General features: G+C 41.2%; 1 protein-coding gene across 1 annotated transcript in view; it reads left to right on the top strand.

Annotated features, from left to right (window-relative positions):
• Positions 1-14,881, top strand: part of LOC117041912 — a 54,357-nt gene that overhangs the window by 33,939 nt on the left and 5,537 nt on the right. The window contains exon 10 of the mRNA XM_033141234.1: positions 9,252-9,369. Coding sequence (XP_032997125.1) covers positions 9,252-9,369 — 118 coding nt within the window. The remainder of the gene's footprint in view (positions 1-9,251; positions 9,370-14,881) is intronic.

The following is a 14,881-nucleotide window of genomic DNA, read 5'->3' as shown; positions in this document are numbered from 1 at the left end:
GAAAGTCTCTGCCAATCAGTGTGGACAATACTGAGCTAGATGGACCCAGTGGTCTGACTGTCCCCTGCCTTATTCTAGGTGTGACGTGTGCAGGCTGTGCATCAGAGCTACCTCAGCTTTAGCTCTTATAGCCAAATTGGGCCATGCTTGCCTCTGTTGATTCACACCCTTGTTTGTACCCGCTCTCTGCCCTGTTGCCTTGTCTATCTAGGCCCATTTGGCCTTGGAAGATGGTCTTTGTTTGTTATTGGCAATGACCTTTCCGAGCCCAGCCTTGGGCCCATGCCTGAGAGTGTACCCTTGTGTGCCAGCTGGGCTCTCCTGCCTCTGCTCTAATACCAATTGTTCTATTTGATGCCTCTTGCCAACAGGTGTCCCCACTTGCGCTGTTGTATCAGCCGCGCCGTCAAGGAGCCAATAAACTATTGCAGCATATGGAACGAAATCCCAACTGCAGAGCTAATCTGGAAGGCAGTTACATGCTGGTGAACTGAGGCCCATGTAACAAAAATTGATCAATTACACAAATTAAGCGTAGCCCTTTAGGAATTTGTTTTATTGGTCTGGACATCTGTTGCAGGATTGTCCAAATCCAAAAATCAAATGGTGCCTGTGGGCTGCCAAGTTAGGCAAAAAAAGAAAGAGAGGGAGAGAAATCCAGTAGCTATAGAAGTGCAACTGAAAAGCTCGATATTAATATCATGTCCATCTGCTGAATGTTACATAAATATGCAGTCTTTTTATTTTCCTTGGGAATAACATTTATTTTTACTGTGCCCAGTTTGACATTCTATGACATTCTGTTCAGTTTATTACTTAGTAACTTTAACTGTTTCTTCAGGGGGGGAAATGCATTTATAATGTTGCTGTTAAATTTTTTTTTCAAGTGCTTTTACCAGCTGTTTCACTTACGGTTTTTAATACCAGAGATGTCGCTCTTGCCCAAGTGGAAGGCATTTTTGCAAACAAAAAAATAAGGTTATTTTTTAAAAAAAAAAAAATAAGGGGAGGAAAATACTGGCCTCAGTTTAAGACAAGTCCTGTAGGGATTAAAGTAAAAATAAATAAATAATGCATTCCCTGTATTGTTTATTGTTTAGTGGTAATGTACAATAAACAGTGATCTCTCCAATACCTGACTCAGAACATGTGATGGAAAGCGAAGGCTGAGGTCTACAGTGCACCAGATTTGAATATGGCTTTTGTAGAAGTCCAATTTGAATTAACGGGATTGTGATAGTTAGAGCTTGTTTCTATGCCACCTTTCAGCCAAAAAGGTTCCCAAGGCAGCTCACAAAGGTTCACACACGAGAATAAAATTCAGGGAGGAAAAATGTAATCTTCAAAAGTTTAAGAAAACAAAATATAAACCTTTTTATGGTTGTTGTTGTTTTTCTTAAAAAAAGACTAAAGTCCAAATTAATCCATGGTCCTGGCAAAAGACAGTCCCCACAAAAATGTCAGAGAGAGCAGGAGTAAATACTTAGGGAGCAGCTCCTCCTTGTAAGCGACTCAGGAAGAGGGTAGGGGCAGGGCGGGTATAAAACATGACCCCTTGGTGGTCTAGCACAGTCTCTTCCCTGAACCAATGTCTGCAGGAATGAAGATTGCACAGCAGCAATGGTCAATGGCCTGTGCTGCATGATGCATGTGGCTTGCAGTTAGGTTATGCCAATGGCTGAAAATGCACTGTGAATATAGATTACAAAATGGCCATTTGGTGATTTAGACACCATTGGACTGGTATAAGTAAGTGTCCCCTAAGTAAGGAGGAAAAGAATCGAGGATGAGCTTTCCTTATCAAATGACTGAAGAACAGTAGGCCTGGTGATTTAGACTAGAGAGGCCAGACATAATCATGATGCTGACCGCATTACTCCAGCGTTTATATTCCTCATTCTCCTCAAAGGCTCATTCATTTCTCAGGTTACAGAGTCCGTATGTGGATTGCCCTTTTGGATTTGGGGCTAGCCCATGTTAAAGGCTGCTCATAGAGGACCATTAATTAATTAAATGTCGTTCGCAGAATGTCCAATTGGGCACAGCAATGATTCTGAGTAGACCAGTACGGTCTTTCCCTAATTGGCAGCAACTCACTGGATCCGTCTCAAACATAATGATGCCACTGGACTTGCCTTCCCCCAGTGCTCACCTGATATATAAGGTGAGCATAATGACCCCTGAATTGTTCACCTGCATAGATTTTAACCTGAGCCAGGGAAGAATTCTCAGCTGGCAGGCTCTGATGGGAGCTCTAGTTCCCAACGTCATCTGTAGTGCACTGTGTTGGCTACTAACTAGATTACCGAATAGCTTATGGGTACTTTGGAAAAGGGAGAGAAGGAAAAGAAACAGTCTTTGGGAGCTAATTGCTAGAGATGGGAAAGTCAATGCATCTAGAAAAGAATGCATAATGGATGGGCAGCATAAGTGTGTTATTCTTTAGGATATCCTGGTGTGAAATTCAGTGGCAGGACTACAAAACCATTACATTTGGATTACAAAGGCACGAGAGACCGTGTAATATGTTTATTTACAAATATACAAGCAAAGCCTATTGGAAGCAAACTGACTCCTGAACACAAGCAGTATGAACACTGGTTCTACATCAGATTCCTCAAGGAAGCAGTGGCACCCAGTATACTTCAGTTTTTAGCCAGAGTCTTCTAAAAAGGCTTAGCATTCTATCTCTGAGTCTCTCTAGTTGAAAGGTGTGGATTTCCAAGGCCATAAGGGAGAGATTCACTAAGGACTTGCTAGTCAAGTCAAAGGCATCTGTAAAGTAGAAGTCCTCACAAACATTTTAGTTTCCATTCTCTGAAAAGCAATCACGTTTAGACATTCATAATGTTTAAACATTCTGTGTCAGGCCAGCATAAATAGCTTCTCACTCTTATTAAGAGAGCAGCCTAGAAACGCTTCATGATGCATCGAGATCCATTGACCTCAAGAGAACTGAGGCTCAAAACAGTACCTCCACCTGCGGCAAAGTCTGTCAACTATGAACATCAGGCTGCCAAATTCTGAAGAACTGGAGCTGGGGGGGGGGGAAGAATAGTAATGATTTTAGAATTGAAAAGGATCTTGTACTGTCATCGGTTCCAACATCCTGCAGGATCAGCAATGCAGGATATATCACAGTCATCCAGTTTCTGCTTAAGTGCCTCCAGTGAAGGAGAGCCCATCATTTCCCAAGGCACTGTGTTCCCACTCCTACTGTTGGGAGAACCCATGAACATAGGAAGAGCCTGTAGGATAAGGCCAGAGGTCCTTCTAATTCAGCATCCTGTTCTCCCAGTGCCCACCCAGATGCCTGTGGAAACCCAAAACCAGGGACCCAAGAACAAGAACACTCTCCTCTCCTGTAGTTCCCAGAAACTGGTATTCAGAAGCATGCTGCCTCGAGCTCTGGAAGTAGAGCCTTGCCATCCTAGTTAATAGTCACTGATAGTCTCATCCTTCATGAATTTGTCCAATCCTCTTTTAGTGCTGGCCATTGCTGCCTCTTCCACCCATTGGTCCTTTGGAGCAAAAGAGAGCAAGTGTACTCCATCTTCTATACTAGCACCCCTTCAGCTATTTCAAGACAGCTATCAGGAATTCTGGGAAGGCAAAACAGATTAGGGTAATATAGAGATGTTTTCAAACACCATTATTTTTCATGAAAACAGCAAAGCGGCACTCCTCTGAGCTGAAGCAACATATTCAGAGTAATCCACTGCTGCTGAAAAATCGTTTCCAGAAACAATTTCCTGATATCATTGTTGCCATAATACGACTGGATTAGAGATCCTGTTAATAATATTAAATGCGCGAGAAGGGCATTTCCAGCACTGTGATTCATTGATCTCTTTTAGACTCTGCTCTGAAATGTTTAATTTAAAAGTACGTATCTGCCTAAATTTGCAGCACTGGAAAGATCAGCACTGGAAACGAGTTCACTGTTCGGCCGGAAAACAAACAGCACTTTTAAAAATTCAAGTTTGCAATAAATTCAAGCCCTTGGGTCCTGCTTGTGGGCATCCTATAGGGATCTAGCTAGCTAATGAAAGAACAGGATGCTGAACTAGATGGGCCTTTGGCCTGATCCAGCAAGGCTATACTTATGTTCTTAATGTCATATCTCTGCAAGAGTGGGTTCTCAGATATCAATCCCAACAAAATACTACTCAGAAGTACATGTAGTGTGCCACAAGTGTTGCTGTGTGGAGTGCAGAGGTCAGGATTCCATCCTCTCCCTTTCATTCCCTTCGTTTTCTGTTCCCTGGCTCAGCCAGTTTGAAGTCCAGGGCCGGCCCACCAAGCCATTAGGAATAGTGAGGCCAATGCCTCAAGCAGCGGAAACCCTTGAGGAGGCAACGCTGTGGGTAGGCCCTGCCTGCCCCACCGCCTTAGGATGAGGTGGAGAAGCGACACTGGCATTGGCACTGATTTCAAGCAAGATCTCGTCATCATTGCATGGGAGCTTGCAGAGTGCACGAGGCCTCGTGTGATTTGGGGAGAGATCTCGCCCCAAACCGTCAAGGTCGCACCTGAAATCGGCACTGTCCCCAACCCCAGCTCAGACAACGATATGACAGCATCACGTGCTCAGTTGAGTTGAGGCTGGTGTGAGGTCCTAATGGGGGCTGTTCATGGGCCATGTGGATATTTTCTCCTTGGTCACATGACCAGCATCAAACACTCCTTTAAAGGCTTGTTTTCTCTCTGCCAGGCTTAGGCAGAGCAGCAGCTGCTCCACTGCTGAAGAGGGTTTTGTATATCTGGTGTATCTTTACCCTGCCTTAACTTGCACTGGCTTGCTTTATGCCCTTACATATAGGATTTGGTGAGCTTTGCCTCTTGCACAGTGTGCCTGCTTATGTCAGAGCCACCTGCAAACTGTCAGTTTCTTTAGTTCCTTTTGAAATCTGACTTATTATTATTATTATTATTATTATTATTATTATTATTATTATTATATTGTTTTTACCCCATCCATCTGATTGGGTTGCCCCAGCCACTCTGGCACATTATATGGGGAATTATATGCAAACTACACCTCTTATTTATTTGTTTATTAGGAAAGATTTGTAAGACGCTTAATTAAAACAAAAACAACCCTCTAAATGCATAAAACCATTAGCAGTAATACATAGATAAAACAGCATACTGTATGCTAAAATACAAGTCTAAATTATGCATTTGGGTAGGCTTCTTCAAATAAAAAAGTTTTCTAGAAGGCATCTAAGACAGTTTAATACGGGTACCTGCAGAGAGTATAAAAAGTATGAAATAGTCAAACCACATGTGGTATTATATTTCTGCGGCGTTAAGGAATTAATCCTTAAGTATTTTTATAGGCATTGTTGTATATATTTACTTATGTGCTGGTTACTTTAGGAAAATCCAGGTGGTATATGTATGAAATATGTGTGTAATATTATATTTATAATGATACACATAATAATGCATATAATATGTTTGTATTTTTAAAGGACCCAGGGAGGAATAGAACTCCCTTGTAATTGAGATCAAGCAGTGAGATGAGAATTAGGAAAAGAATCTATGGAGACAATCATAACATTGATATTTTTTGGAAACTCCCACCCCTAAATTCAACCCTCATTTGGATGTTTTAGGGGGTGTTCCAGCCATGAGGACTTTTCCTCCTTCTAAACCTCAAGATTATTCCAAGTCTGCTCATACCTCCTTCTTTTATGTTCATGACGCCATTTGGGCTATATAAACAATGGCACTCCTGACACAAGCATCAGAAATAGTGAGAATGACTTAAGCATGGCTGTTTCCCACAAAGTAGGCTGCCTTAGAATGGATCAGATTAGCTGGCTGTCTATGGCAGTACTGACCACTCTGACAAGCTGTGGTTCTCCAGGACCCCCGGCAGAATTCTTTCGCTTTACCTGCTATCTGATCCTTTCAACTGGAGATAGGATTTGGGACCTTCTGCATGGTCCTTCTTCCCAATTTGCAGTTTCGTTCTGCAAGCTGCACAGCTTGAAGCATGCACATAATCTCACTCAACAAGGAGAGATTTCCTTTCATAGCTCCCCCCCCCCGACTGTATCATGGATAATAATTGATGCGGTGTAGGGGCAGACCTCCCAGATTTACAATTTCTAAAACGATACGCAAACGGAAACAAAACCGTCCTTCAAAATTTGAACGTCTCTGAATTTTGTCAAAACAAAATAAAAAATAAAAAAAATCCTTCCAGTAGCACCTTAGAGACCAACTAAGTTTGTTCTTGGTATGAGCTTTCGTGTGCATGCACACTTCTTCAGAATGCACACGAAAGCTCATACCAAGAACAAACTTAGTTGGTCTCTAAGGTGCTACTGGAAGGATTTTTTTTGTTTTGTTTTGACTATGGCAGACCAACATGGCTACCTACCTGTATCTGAATTTTGTGACGCGGTTTTCCAGACAAGTAATGTGTGCAAAATATGTGTATGTTGCTGAAAATAACATATAGAATGGGGAGATTGTACAAATGCTTGCACAAATTTCAGGCAAAATTACCTACAGAAATGTGTATACTCATAGAATGCTGTTGAATGAGGATTTTTTAAATAAATAAACAAATTGATGCAGAAATGTGGAAAAGGGAACAGACCTTAAGACTGAAAACATGAGAAACTGGGAGAAACGGAAACTGACAAATTTGTCCATCCCTGTAACAAACTGGTGTTCACATTTTATGCTGTCAGGGGTGGGATGAAGTAGAAAGAAGGCCAAAAGTTTATCCTATAAAAGGTATGATAAGCACTGCAGGAAGCCACCTGATAGGTCTGTTCAGAATTAGAGGTCAGGGAACTGGCTGAGTAAATAAATAAGTTTCTGGTTTTCTGGAAACAAAGCATCTCAGATGGGAAAGATGCTAAAGTGTTTGGTCCCTTTAAGCAAACATGCAGTAATTTATCATATACAGGCATATTTGGAAACTTTAGCAGGTGCTACTTTTGCAAGGGCGATGGGGTTAACTACCAAAGTTGTATGTAACTTGGATCTTGAGTAGAGTAATTAATCAAGAAATTAGATTCCTCTCCTCTTCTCCAGCCCACATGGAGTGCTGCTTGCCGGTATGCCAGACCAAACAACAGCAATAAGAGGGAAAATATTTGTAATGAAAGCTTATTGAATAAATATGTTGGGTCTGTAAAAATGATTTCTCTGTTATAAAGCAAAGGGATTCTTTTTTTAATAAAAAAAATGTTATTAATCAAGTTTTATTATGCAGTGGAAAAAGGGAGGCAACGGCTGGCTAGGATTACAGTCTTATGTCTATTTAAGTGATTTCAAGATGTGGTATGTTTTTACATGCTTTTGTACAATTCAACAAAAACGTTCTTTTCCACCGTGTTGATTTTAAGAAACCGGCAAGAAAGCAGGCAGGCAAGCAAAATACATGAATTGGAAGGATAAATCTGCTACAGCCTTTTAAAATGTTGTTTTACTAAGTTAGTTTATTTGGTCAAATTCTCCTGACTTTGTTATAGGACTGCTCCCAGTTAAATGAAAACCACTCTGACATGCAGTAATAATTTAACTGTTGATTTGTGGGGCTTTTTTTGCTTTGCTTTTTTTTCTTATTTTTTTTAGAAATAAAAAATCCTAAATCTTACCACACTTCCAACCATTTAAGCATATTATTATTACTGTAATTAAAAATAAAGAAAAACCAAATAAGAAAATTTGCAGTGTTTCGTGGTCTGATATGGAGCTTCTGGGGAATATAGTGATGCGGGGATCTAGTTGGGCACTGTTGGAGATTATGGTTAAACTCCACAGACTTGTGGTCTGTGGCAGAATTGCACCTTCCCCAATAATTATCGAAATAACAATTAAACAAAAATATGTCGCCATTTTGAAACTGATTTAATTGTTTTAGCTGAGTTGCAACGATATGTTGCTCACCTGTGTATTATTCAAAACACTGCTGTTTTAAGCCACTGTTCTAAATGATTTTTATGACTGTTGTATTTAAGTTGCCTTGCAAGGGCTTGGCCCTAAAAGTCAGCATAGAAATACTGAAGGAAATGAATGAACGCTAGAATAAAATTGAGGGGAAGGGAATAAAAATAGCCCAGATGAAGAATAGATTACTAAAAAGGGTATTTCTGGGTGGGATGAAGGTCTGCACTTTGAAAAGGTCTGTAGGTGCAAAAAAAAAAAAAAGGGTCTAAAATACATCCTTGTCAACAAATTCGCGTTAATTATGAAATTAACCAATAATATGGTTCTATTTCCCTCTCAGGTTTTTTTTTTCCTTAAAAAATTTTTTTTTCATAGATGCTGCCTGGTGGAGCCTAAACTCTGTTTTAAAATGTCACAAGAATGGTTTGGTTGCTAAAAATAAGCTGTATTTTTGCAGGTATATCTTCGTAAGGAAGGGGGCAAGGAGGAGGAGAATATACCAAAGTCGCTTGCAAGCGTGAACGCTATAATTAACAAAGCTGATCATTTTAGTTTCTGACTGACATGTGACATGCACGCATCCCCCCCCCCCCCAATCCTCAGCATCCAACCAGTCAAGTTGCTTTGAGAGATTGGCATTTCCGGAACAGAAGTGTACCAATATCTGCATAAATGTCTGATCTTCTATAAGAGGGGTCAGCAAACCTTTTCAGCAGGAGGCCGGTCCACTGTCCCTCAGACCTTGTGGAGGGCAGGACTATATTTTTTTGGGGGGGGGGAATGAACGAATTCCTATGCCCCATAAATAACCCAGAGATGCATTTTAAATAAAAGGACACATTCTACTCATGTAAAAACACGCTGACTCCCGGACCGTCTGCGGGCCAGATTTAGAAGGCGATTGGGCCAGATCCGGCCCCCGGGCTTGAGTTTGCCTACCCATGTTCTGTAACTTTGTGATTATTTTATATAGGTGCCTTTTTATAGGTTGAGTTTTAATTTTACTAAGCATCTGCAGGTGTAATATGTTTTAGGCTGGCATGCGATACACACACTTACATGGGAATAGTAAGTCTTACTGAACTCAGTGGCAGTTTCTTTTAAATAGCATATAGGTTTGCTATATGTAACACTAAAATGTACATACTTACGGGGGTCTGTTTGCAGTTGTTCCATTTTCCTTATGTTGATCCAAAAGTCAGGATAATACAATGGAAAGGTATGCCTGCTTGTTTGCCAAAACTCTACAGATAACTGTTTCAATTTTTATTTACTCTTTCTCTGTCAGGAAGTAATAATTAAATTTCTATGTCTCTCCCTTCCCAACCACCCAGTTCCTCACCCACAGAAGCAATTAGCTTACAATGCTTCGAAAGCCGGGGTTGTAAAGTTAACTCAGACGTTGGGGACGGAGTGGATTGATAGAGGAGTGAGAGTGAACTGCATTTCTCCGTAAGTAAAATGTAGGGGGTTGGGGTTTTCTTGGGGGGAGGAAATAAGGCAGCATGAATGTGGTAAAGTTCTCAAGTTAAGAAAATATAAGAAACCAAAGGTGTTAGCTAGCAAAACTTCAGTTCCTTAAATAAGGGGGGGGGAATACTCTCAAGCATAACACAAATGCCAAGTGCGTAGCAAAAAGTCATCTCTATTGCTGTATATGTTCTGGGATTTTTGAAAAGATTATGCCATTTGATTACAGGTTTTCTAATTTTGTGAAGGGTGGTTTTTAACATTTCTTTTCCAGGTGAAATATTTCCTTGGTACTGTCCAAGTCATCTGTGGTGAAAGAAAAGGCGTTTGACACTTAACAGACAATACTTTCCCCCCTTCCAGTCCCCCCCCCACCCTTCTTTTTACCTCAGACAAATATACAGGCATTTTAAAAGGCACGTCATTATACCGCTATCATTGAAATTCCATTCAGCGGTAGCAATTACAAGACACCTCAGTAAAATTGTTTTTTTTATGAAATATATTCATTATCAATTGCATTTTACCTAATTTTTTGAAGGCTTAAAGGTGAGAATTTCTGAAAAGGAAAAATACAACACTGTGTGTGCATGCATGTCCATTTCTCTTCCACACTGGGTGCCTGAGCTGTGTGTGCCACGCTACGTGCCCTGGACTCCCCGTAAGCTCACGATGTAGCCCTCCAGTATGTTGGAGGACATTGTCTTGTCATCAGTGTAAAGTAAAATTCAACTGTGACTCTGGTAGGCTTCTAGATATTTTTGGAGTGGGAGGGGCACCATCTTCTCCTTTGCCTGAGGCAGGAAAAAAGCCTTGGACTGATCCCCTCAGGGCAGCATCCACTGTCCGCCTTTTATTGTTCCAACGTCCCCGTCATCTAGATTAGGCTGAGAGACTATGGCTGAATCTACTCACAGGGGGATAACCAGTGCTCCCCCCCTACCCCCCAAAAAAACATGTTTGGGGATACTCTCTTTTTGACTCAAGAAACCCACCATTTTATAGTTCAAATCGGGAAAATATAGATACAGTAAATGGACAAAAGTACAAAGATTCACAAAATGTTTAGGGGTATGTGTACCCCTGCATACCCCCAGAAAAAAAACACTGGTTATAACGAAAGGGGGGGGGGGATTCTATGGAAAATCTCATAGGCCAGGCTTCCTCAACCTCGGCCCTCCAGATGTTTTTGGCCTACAACTCCCGTGATCCCTAGCTAGCAGGACCAGTGGTCAGGGATGATGGGAACTGTAGTCTCAAAACATCTGGAGGGCCGAGGTTGAGGAAGCCTGGCATTGGCAAAGTTTTGGGCTCTACAGCGCTATCTGGTGTTGCATGTTTATAATGCAGTTATAGCATTGTACCATGAGTAATGTAGCTGAGTCCACAGGACTGGCTGAAAGTTATCCAGCCAGCTTTGCAGCTGAGTGAGGATTTGAACTTGGGTCTTTCTGGTCTAAGGTCAAGGCACTGAAAATTACACTGCACACTAACTTTCTAATGGACTCTTTGGGCTCCAAAGAGAGATATTTCACCCAAGTAATGCTCCTGGCCACACACATCTCTTTGCTTCTCCAACTTCAAATTGCCAACCATCTTACTTTCTTATGCAGACACACATATTGCAAAAGGCTTGTCTCAGACCCCAGTACAGTAGTTGAAAAAAAGCTTTGTCCATGGATATTGAGAGGTATTATTTTGTAAGTCCCTCACTGCCCCTGAAGTAATGGTTAGACAAATCATGGCTACTTAGACTTACACAACACTGGTATTGCCTTGAACCTAGAACATATAGAAGTAAAAATAGATGCTAGTTGATTCTGATGAATAATAACCATTGCTACTGAATTTGGGCAAAAAACATTATTATTATTATTATTATTATTATTATTATTATTATGTTACAATTATGTTAATAAAAAATAGAATGAGCAAATGTATAGACTAGCACCATTAGACCCCACAGACACACAATCCCATCAGACACAACAGTATGAAGATATGCAACCTAAACTTTTCATCCTAAACTTTTCATACCCTAAAGTGAAATATTCAGTGAGGAAAGATGTTCTTCTCTTTAAAGGGAAGTGGGCTCTTTGCTGTGAAATGTGAGCAGTGGGTTTTCAGAGTATGTGTCAGTAATAATAATAATAATAATAATAATAATCCATCTGGCTTTCTCCAGCCACTCTGGGCAGCTCCCAACAGAGGACTAAAAACAGAATAAAACTTCAAACATTAAAAACTTCCCTAAACAGGGCTGCCTTCAGATGTCTTCTAAAAGTCAGATAGTTGTCTATTTCCTTGACATCTGATGGGAGGGTGTTCCACAGGGCGGGCACCACTACCAAGAAGTCCCTCTGCCTGGTAATACTTCAAAACAAGGCCTGTTTATTTTTTATTGATTTGCCTGCATAGTTTTGGGCCACTTTCCCCACTCAGAGGCCTTCAAAGCATCTAATACAGTGTATCAGAAACATAATAAACTGTAATATCAAACAATGTAGCCAATATGAATACAAATAATAGCACAAGGAGCTACAGAACAACCCCAACCTCAAAATATAGCAATGAGACAGAAAGAATATATTTTAAAATATATATATATATTTTATTTTCAAATTTACAAACAACCGTCAAGCAAACAAATAATTCCCCCCAATAAATTCCCATAGACTTCCCTCCTCCCCTTTGTGGGTTCTTATGTTAATTTTTTTTCCTCCTGCATCTTTTCTGTTAATCCGATTGTATTAAATCTCCATTACAGCCATAGTCTGACATTTAACTACAAGCGTCATTCCAATCCTACTAATAATTTTAATAGTTTGCAGTGATTTTAAAAGGTAAATTATATATTTCCCCCATTCCTTCTTAAAATGCTGGTCTTCCTGATTCCTAATTCTTCTGGTGAGTTTTGCCATTTCTGCATAGTCCCATCAGCTTAATCTGCCATTCTTCTCTGGTAGGCACTGTGTCTTCTTTCCATCTCTGTGCTAATACTATCCGGATACTAGGAGACAGAAAGATTATCAACCAGGACCGAACATTTGCAAATTCGGGAATTTTCCTATAGGTCAACATCGCCACCTTTATATGACTTGGGAAAAACAACAACTGAATTGAGGTGTTCAACAGCAGAATCCTAAACTAGAGAAGGAGGGTTTTACAGAGCCAGTGCGGTGTAGTGGTTAAGAGCGGTAGTCCCATAATCTGGTGAACCGGGTTCGCGTCTCCGGTCCTCCAGAAGTCCTGCTGGGTGACCTTGGGCTAGTCACACTTATTTGAAGTCTCTCAGCCTCACTCACCTCACAGAGTGTTTGTTGTGGGGAAGGAAGGGCAAGGAGAACGTTAGCTGCTTTGAGACCCCTTCAGGTAGTGATAAAGCAGGATATCAAATCCAAACTCTTCTACAGATAGGACTTCTGAGGGAACCTTCTCTACAAAGGCTTGGTGAAGCCATCCACTTTGGCTTCTGACAATTTCTTTTCGGCTTAGCACACCACTTAAAATTAATGTCCACTTTTGATGATATGAAGACCTCGTCCAGTTTTTCTTGAGTCATGTTTTCCACCTATCAAGGAACCTGCATGTTCTGCCTCAGGATGGAGGCTTATCTAGGTAGCAAGGGTACCCCTATGTACCTGATCTCTCATCAGTGGAGTCTCTGATGCTCATCAGAAGAGGGGGCAAGGCATTATGGAGGCTGGGGCTGTGCAGGCACACTGGAGGAACTGAACTTCACTCGCACCAGTGCACCCGTCCATCTTCGAGCACCACCATTCCCTCCCAGTAAGCCACAGTGACTCCTCTGTGGGAAAGCTAGCATTGCAGCTCTGTCCCGCCAGGTGCACCCCTTATGCCAGCAGGGCCTAGATGTAACCTGATAAGTGCAAAGGTCCAAAAGAACCTCATGGAATGTCTGTGATCTCCTGCTGTTTCCCCACCATCACTACCCCAAGTGCTCTGTTTGCCATCTAGCCTGATTAAGAGACTTGTCGAACTCAAAAGCTTGCACAGTTGTTGCCATCTGTTCTAATAAAGGTTTCACCCTAAGATGAGTTTTGGAATTTTACATATGGGCCAACATGCCTACCTGTATTTTTTTTTTATTAGAGATTGTTGTGTTCCTGTTGATGGGCCTCCATTATTTACCAGGCAATAAGCACCAGGCAGTGAGAGATTTTGCTTTCTTGGGTTCCATGATCACTGCAGAAGGTGACAGCAGTCACGAAATTAAAAGACACCTGTTTCTTGGGAGAAAAGCAATGACAAAGCTAGATAGCATCTTAAAATGCAGAGACATCACCTTGCCAACAAAAAGCTATGGTTTTTCCCAGTAGTGATGTAAGGAAGTGAGAGCTGGACCATAAAGAGGGCTGATCGCTGAAGAATTGATGCTTTTGAATTATGGTGCTGGAGGAGACTCTTGAGAGTCCCATGGACTGCAAGAAGATCAAACCTATCCATTCTCAAAGAAATCAGCCCTGAGTGCTCACTAGAAGGACAGATCCTGAAGTTGAGACTCCAGTACTTTGGCCACCTCATGAGAAGAGAAGACTCCCTAGAAAAGACCCTGATGTTGGGAAAGAATGAGGGCACAAGGAGAAGGGGACGACAGAGGATGAGATGGTTGGACAGTGTTCTCGAAGCTACAACATGAGTCTGACCAAACTGCGGGAGGCAGTGGAAGACAGCAGTGCCTGGCGTGCTGTGTTCCATGGGGTCACGAAGAGTCGGACACAACTAAACAACAACTACAAGCACTTAGAAGTGATTAGCTCTATTGACAGAAGCTTTGACACGTTTCACAGTTTTGTATTATCTAAGTGAATATGTGAGCCCTGCACGCACTATTCCCTATGTGTTACTTTTTTTAAAAGCTCTACGGGGTTTTAGCAAGAAGCATACAGGCTCCAGCTCCACAAGGAAATGCATTCCTGAACTATAATCCATATTTATAGCCTAAGGCTTCCTTTAGTAATATCTAATTGCCAGAATTATTGCAGTATGAAAGTGCTAATGCATATATCTTAACTAATGCATATCTGCTTGTGCATTTATGTTTTCTTTCCAGTTATGCATAAAACAACAGAAATGTCCTAATATACGACACACAATTAGTGGTAGATATAGTGCAGGGATGGGGGGGGGGGAGATTGGACAGGCTGATAAAGAGGAAAACAATAGGACCTCCCAAACTAAACGACCAGGATCCTGATGAGGAGGATTAATTACTTATACCCCACCCATCTGACTGGGTTGCCCCAACCACTCTGGGCAGCTTCCAACATAATGAAAAGCACAGCAAAACATTAAAAACTTCCTGATACAGGGCTGCTTCAGATGTCTTGGGAAAGTGCTTAAGCACATGGTCAGTTGTGTAGTTGCTGATCAATTTGACATTGGATGGGAAGGTGTTTATAATCAGATTTATATACAATTGTATCTTACAAATCCATCCTATATAGTTCCATCCTCTTTAACATATATCTTA

The sequence above is a fragment of the Lacerta agilis genome, chromosome 2 (genome assembly GCF_009819535.1).
Source record: "Lacerta agilis isolate rLacAgi1 chromosome 2, rLacAgi1.pri, whole genome shotgun sequence".
Taxonomy (NCBI): domain Eukaryota; kingdom Metazoa; phylum Chordata; class Lepidosauria; order Squamata; family Lacertidae; genus Lacerta; species Lacerta agilis.
The sequence above is the reverse complement of the archived record's forward strand: the minus strand, read 5'-3'. Positions and strand labels throughout refer to the sequence as shown.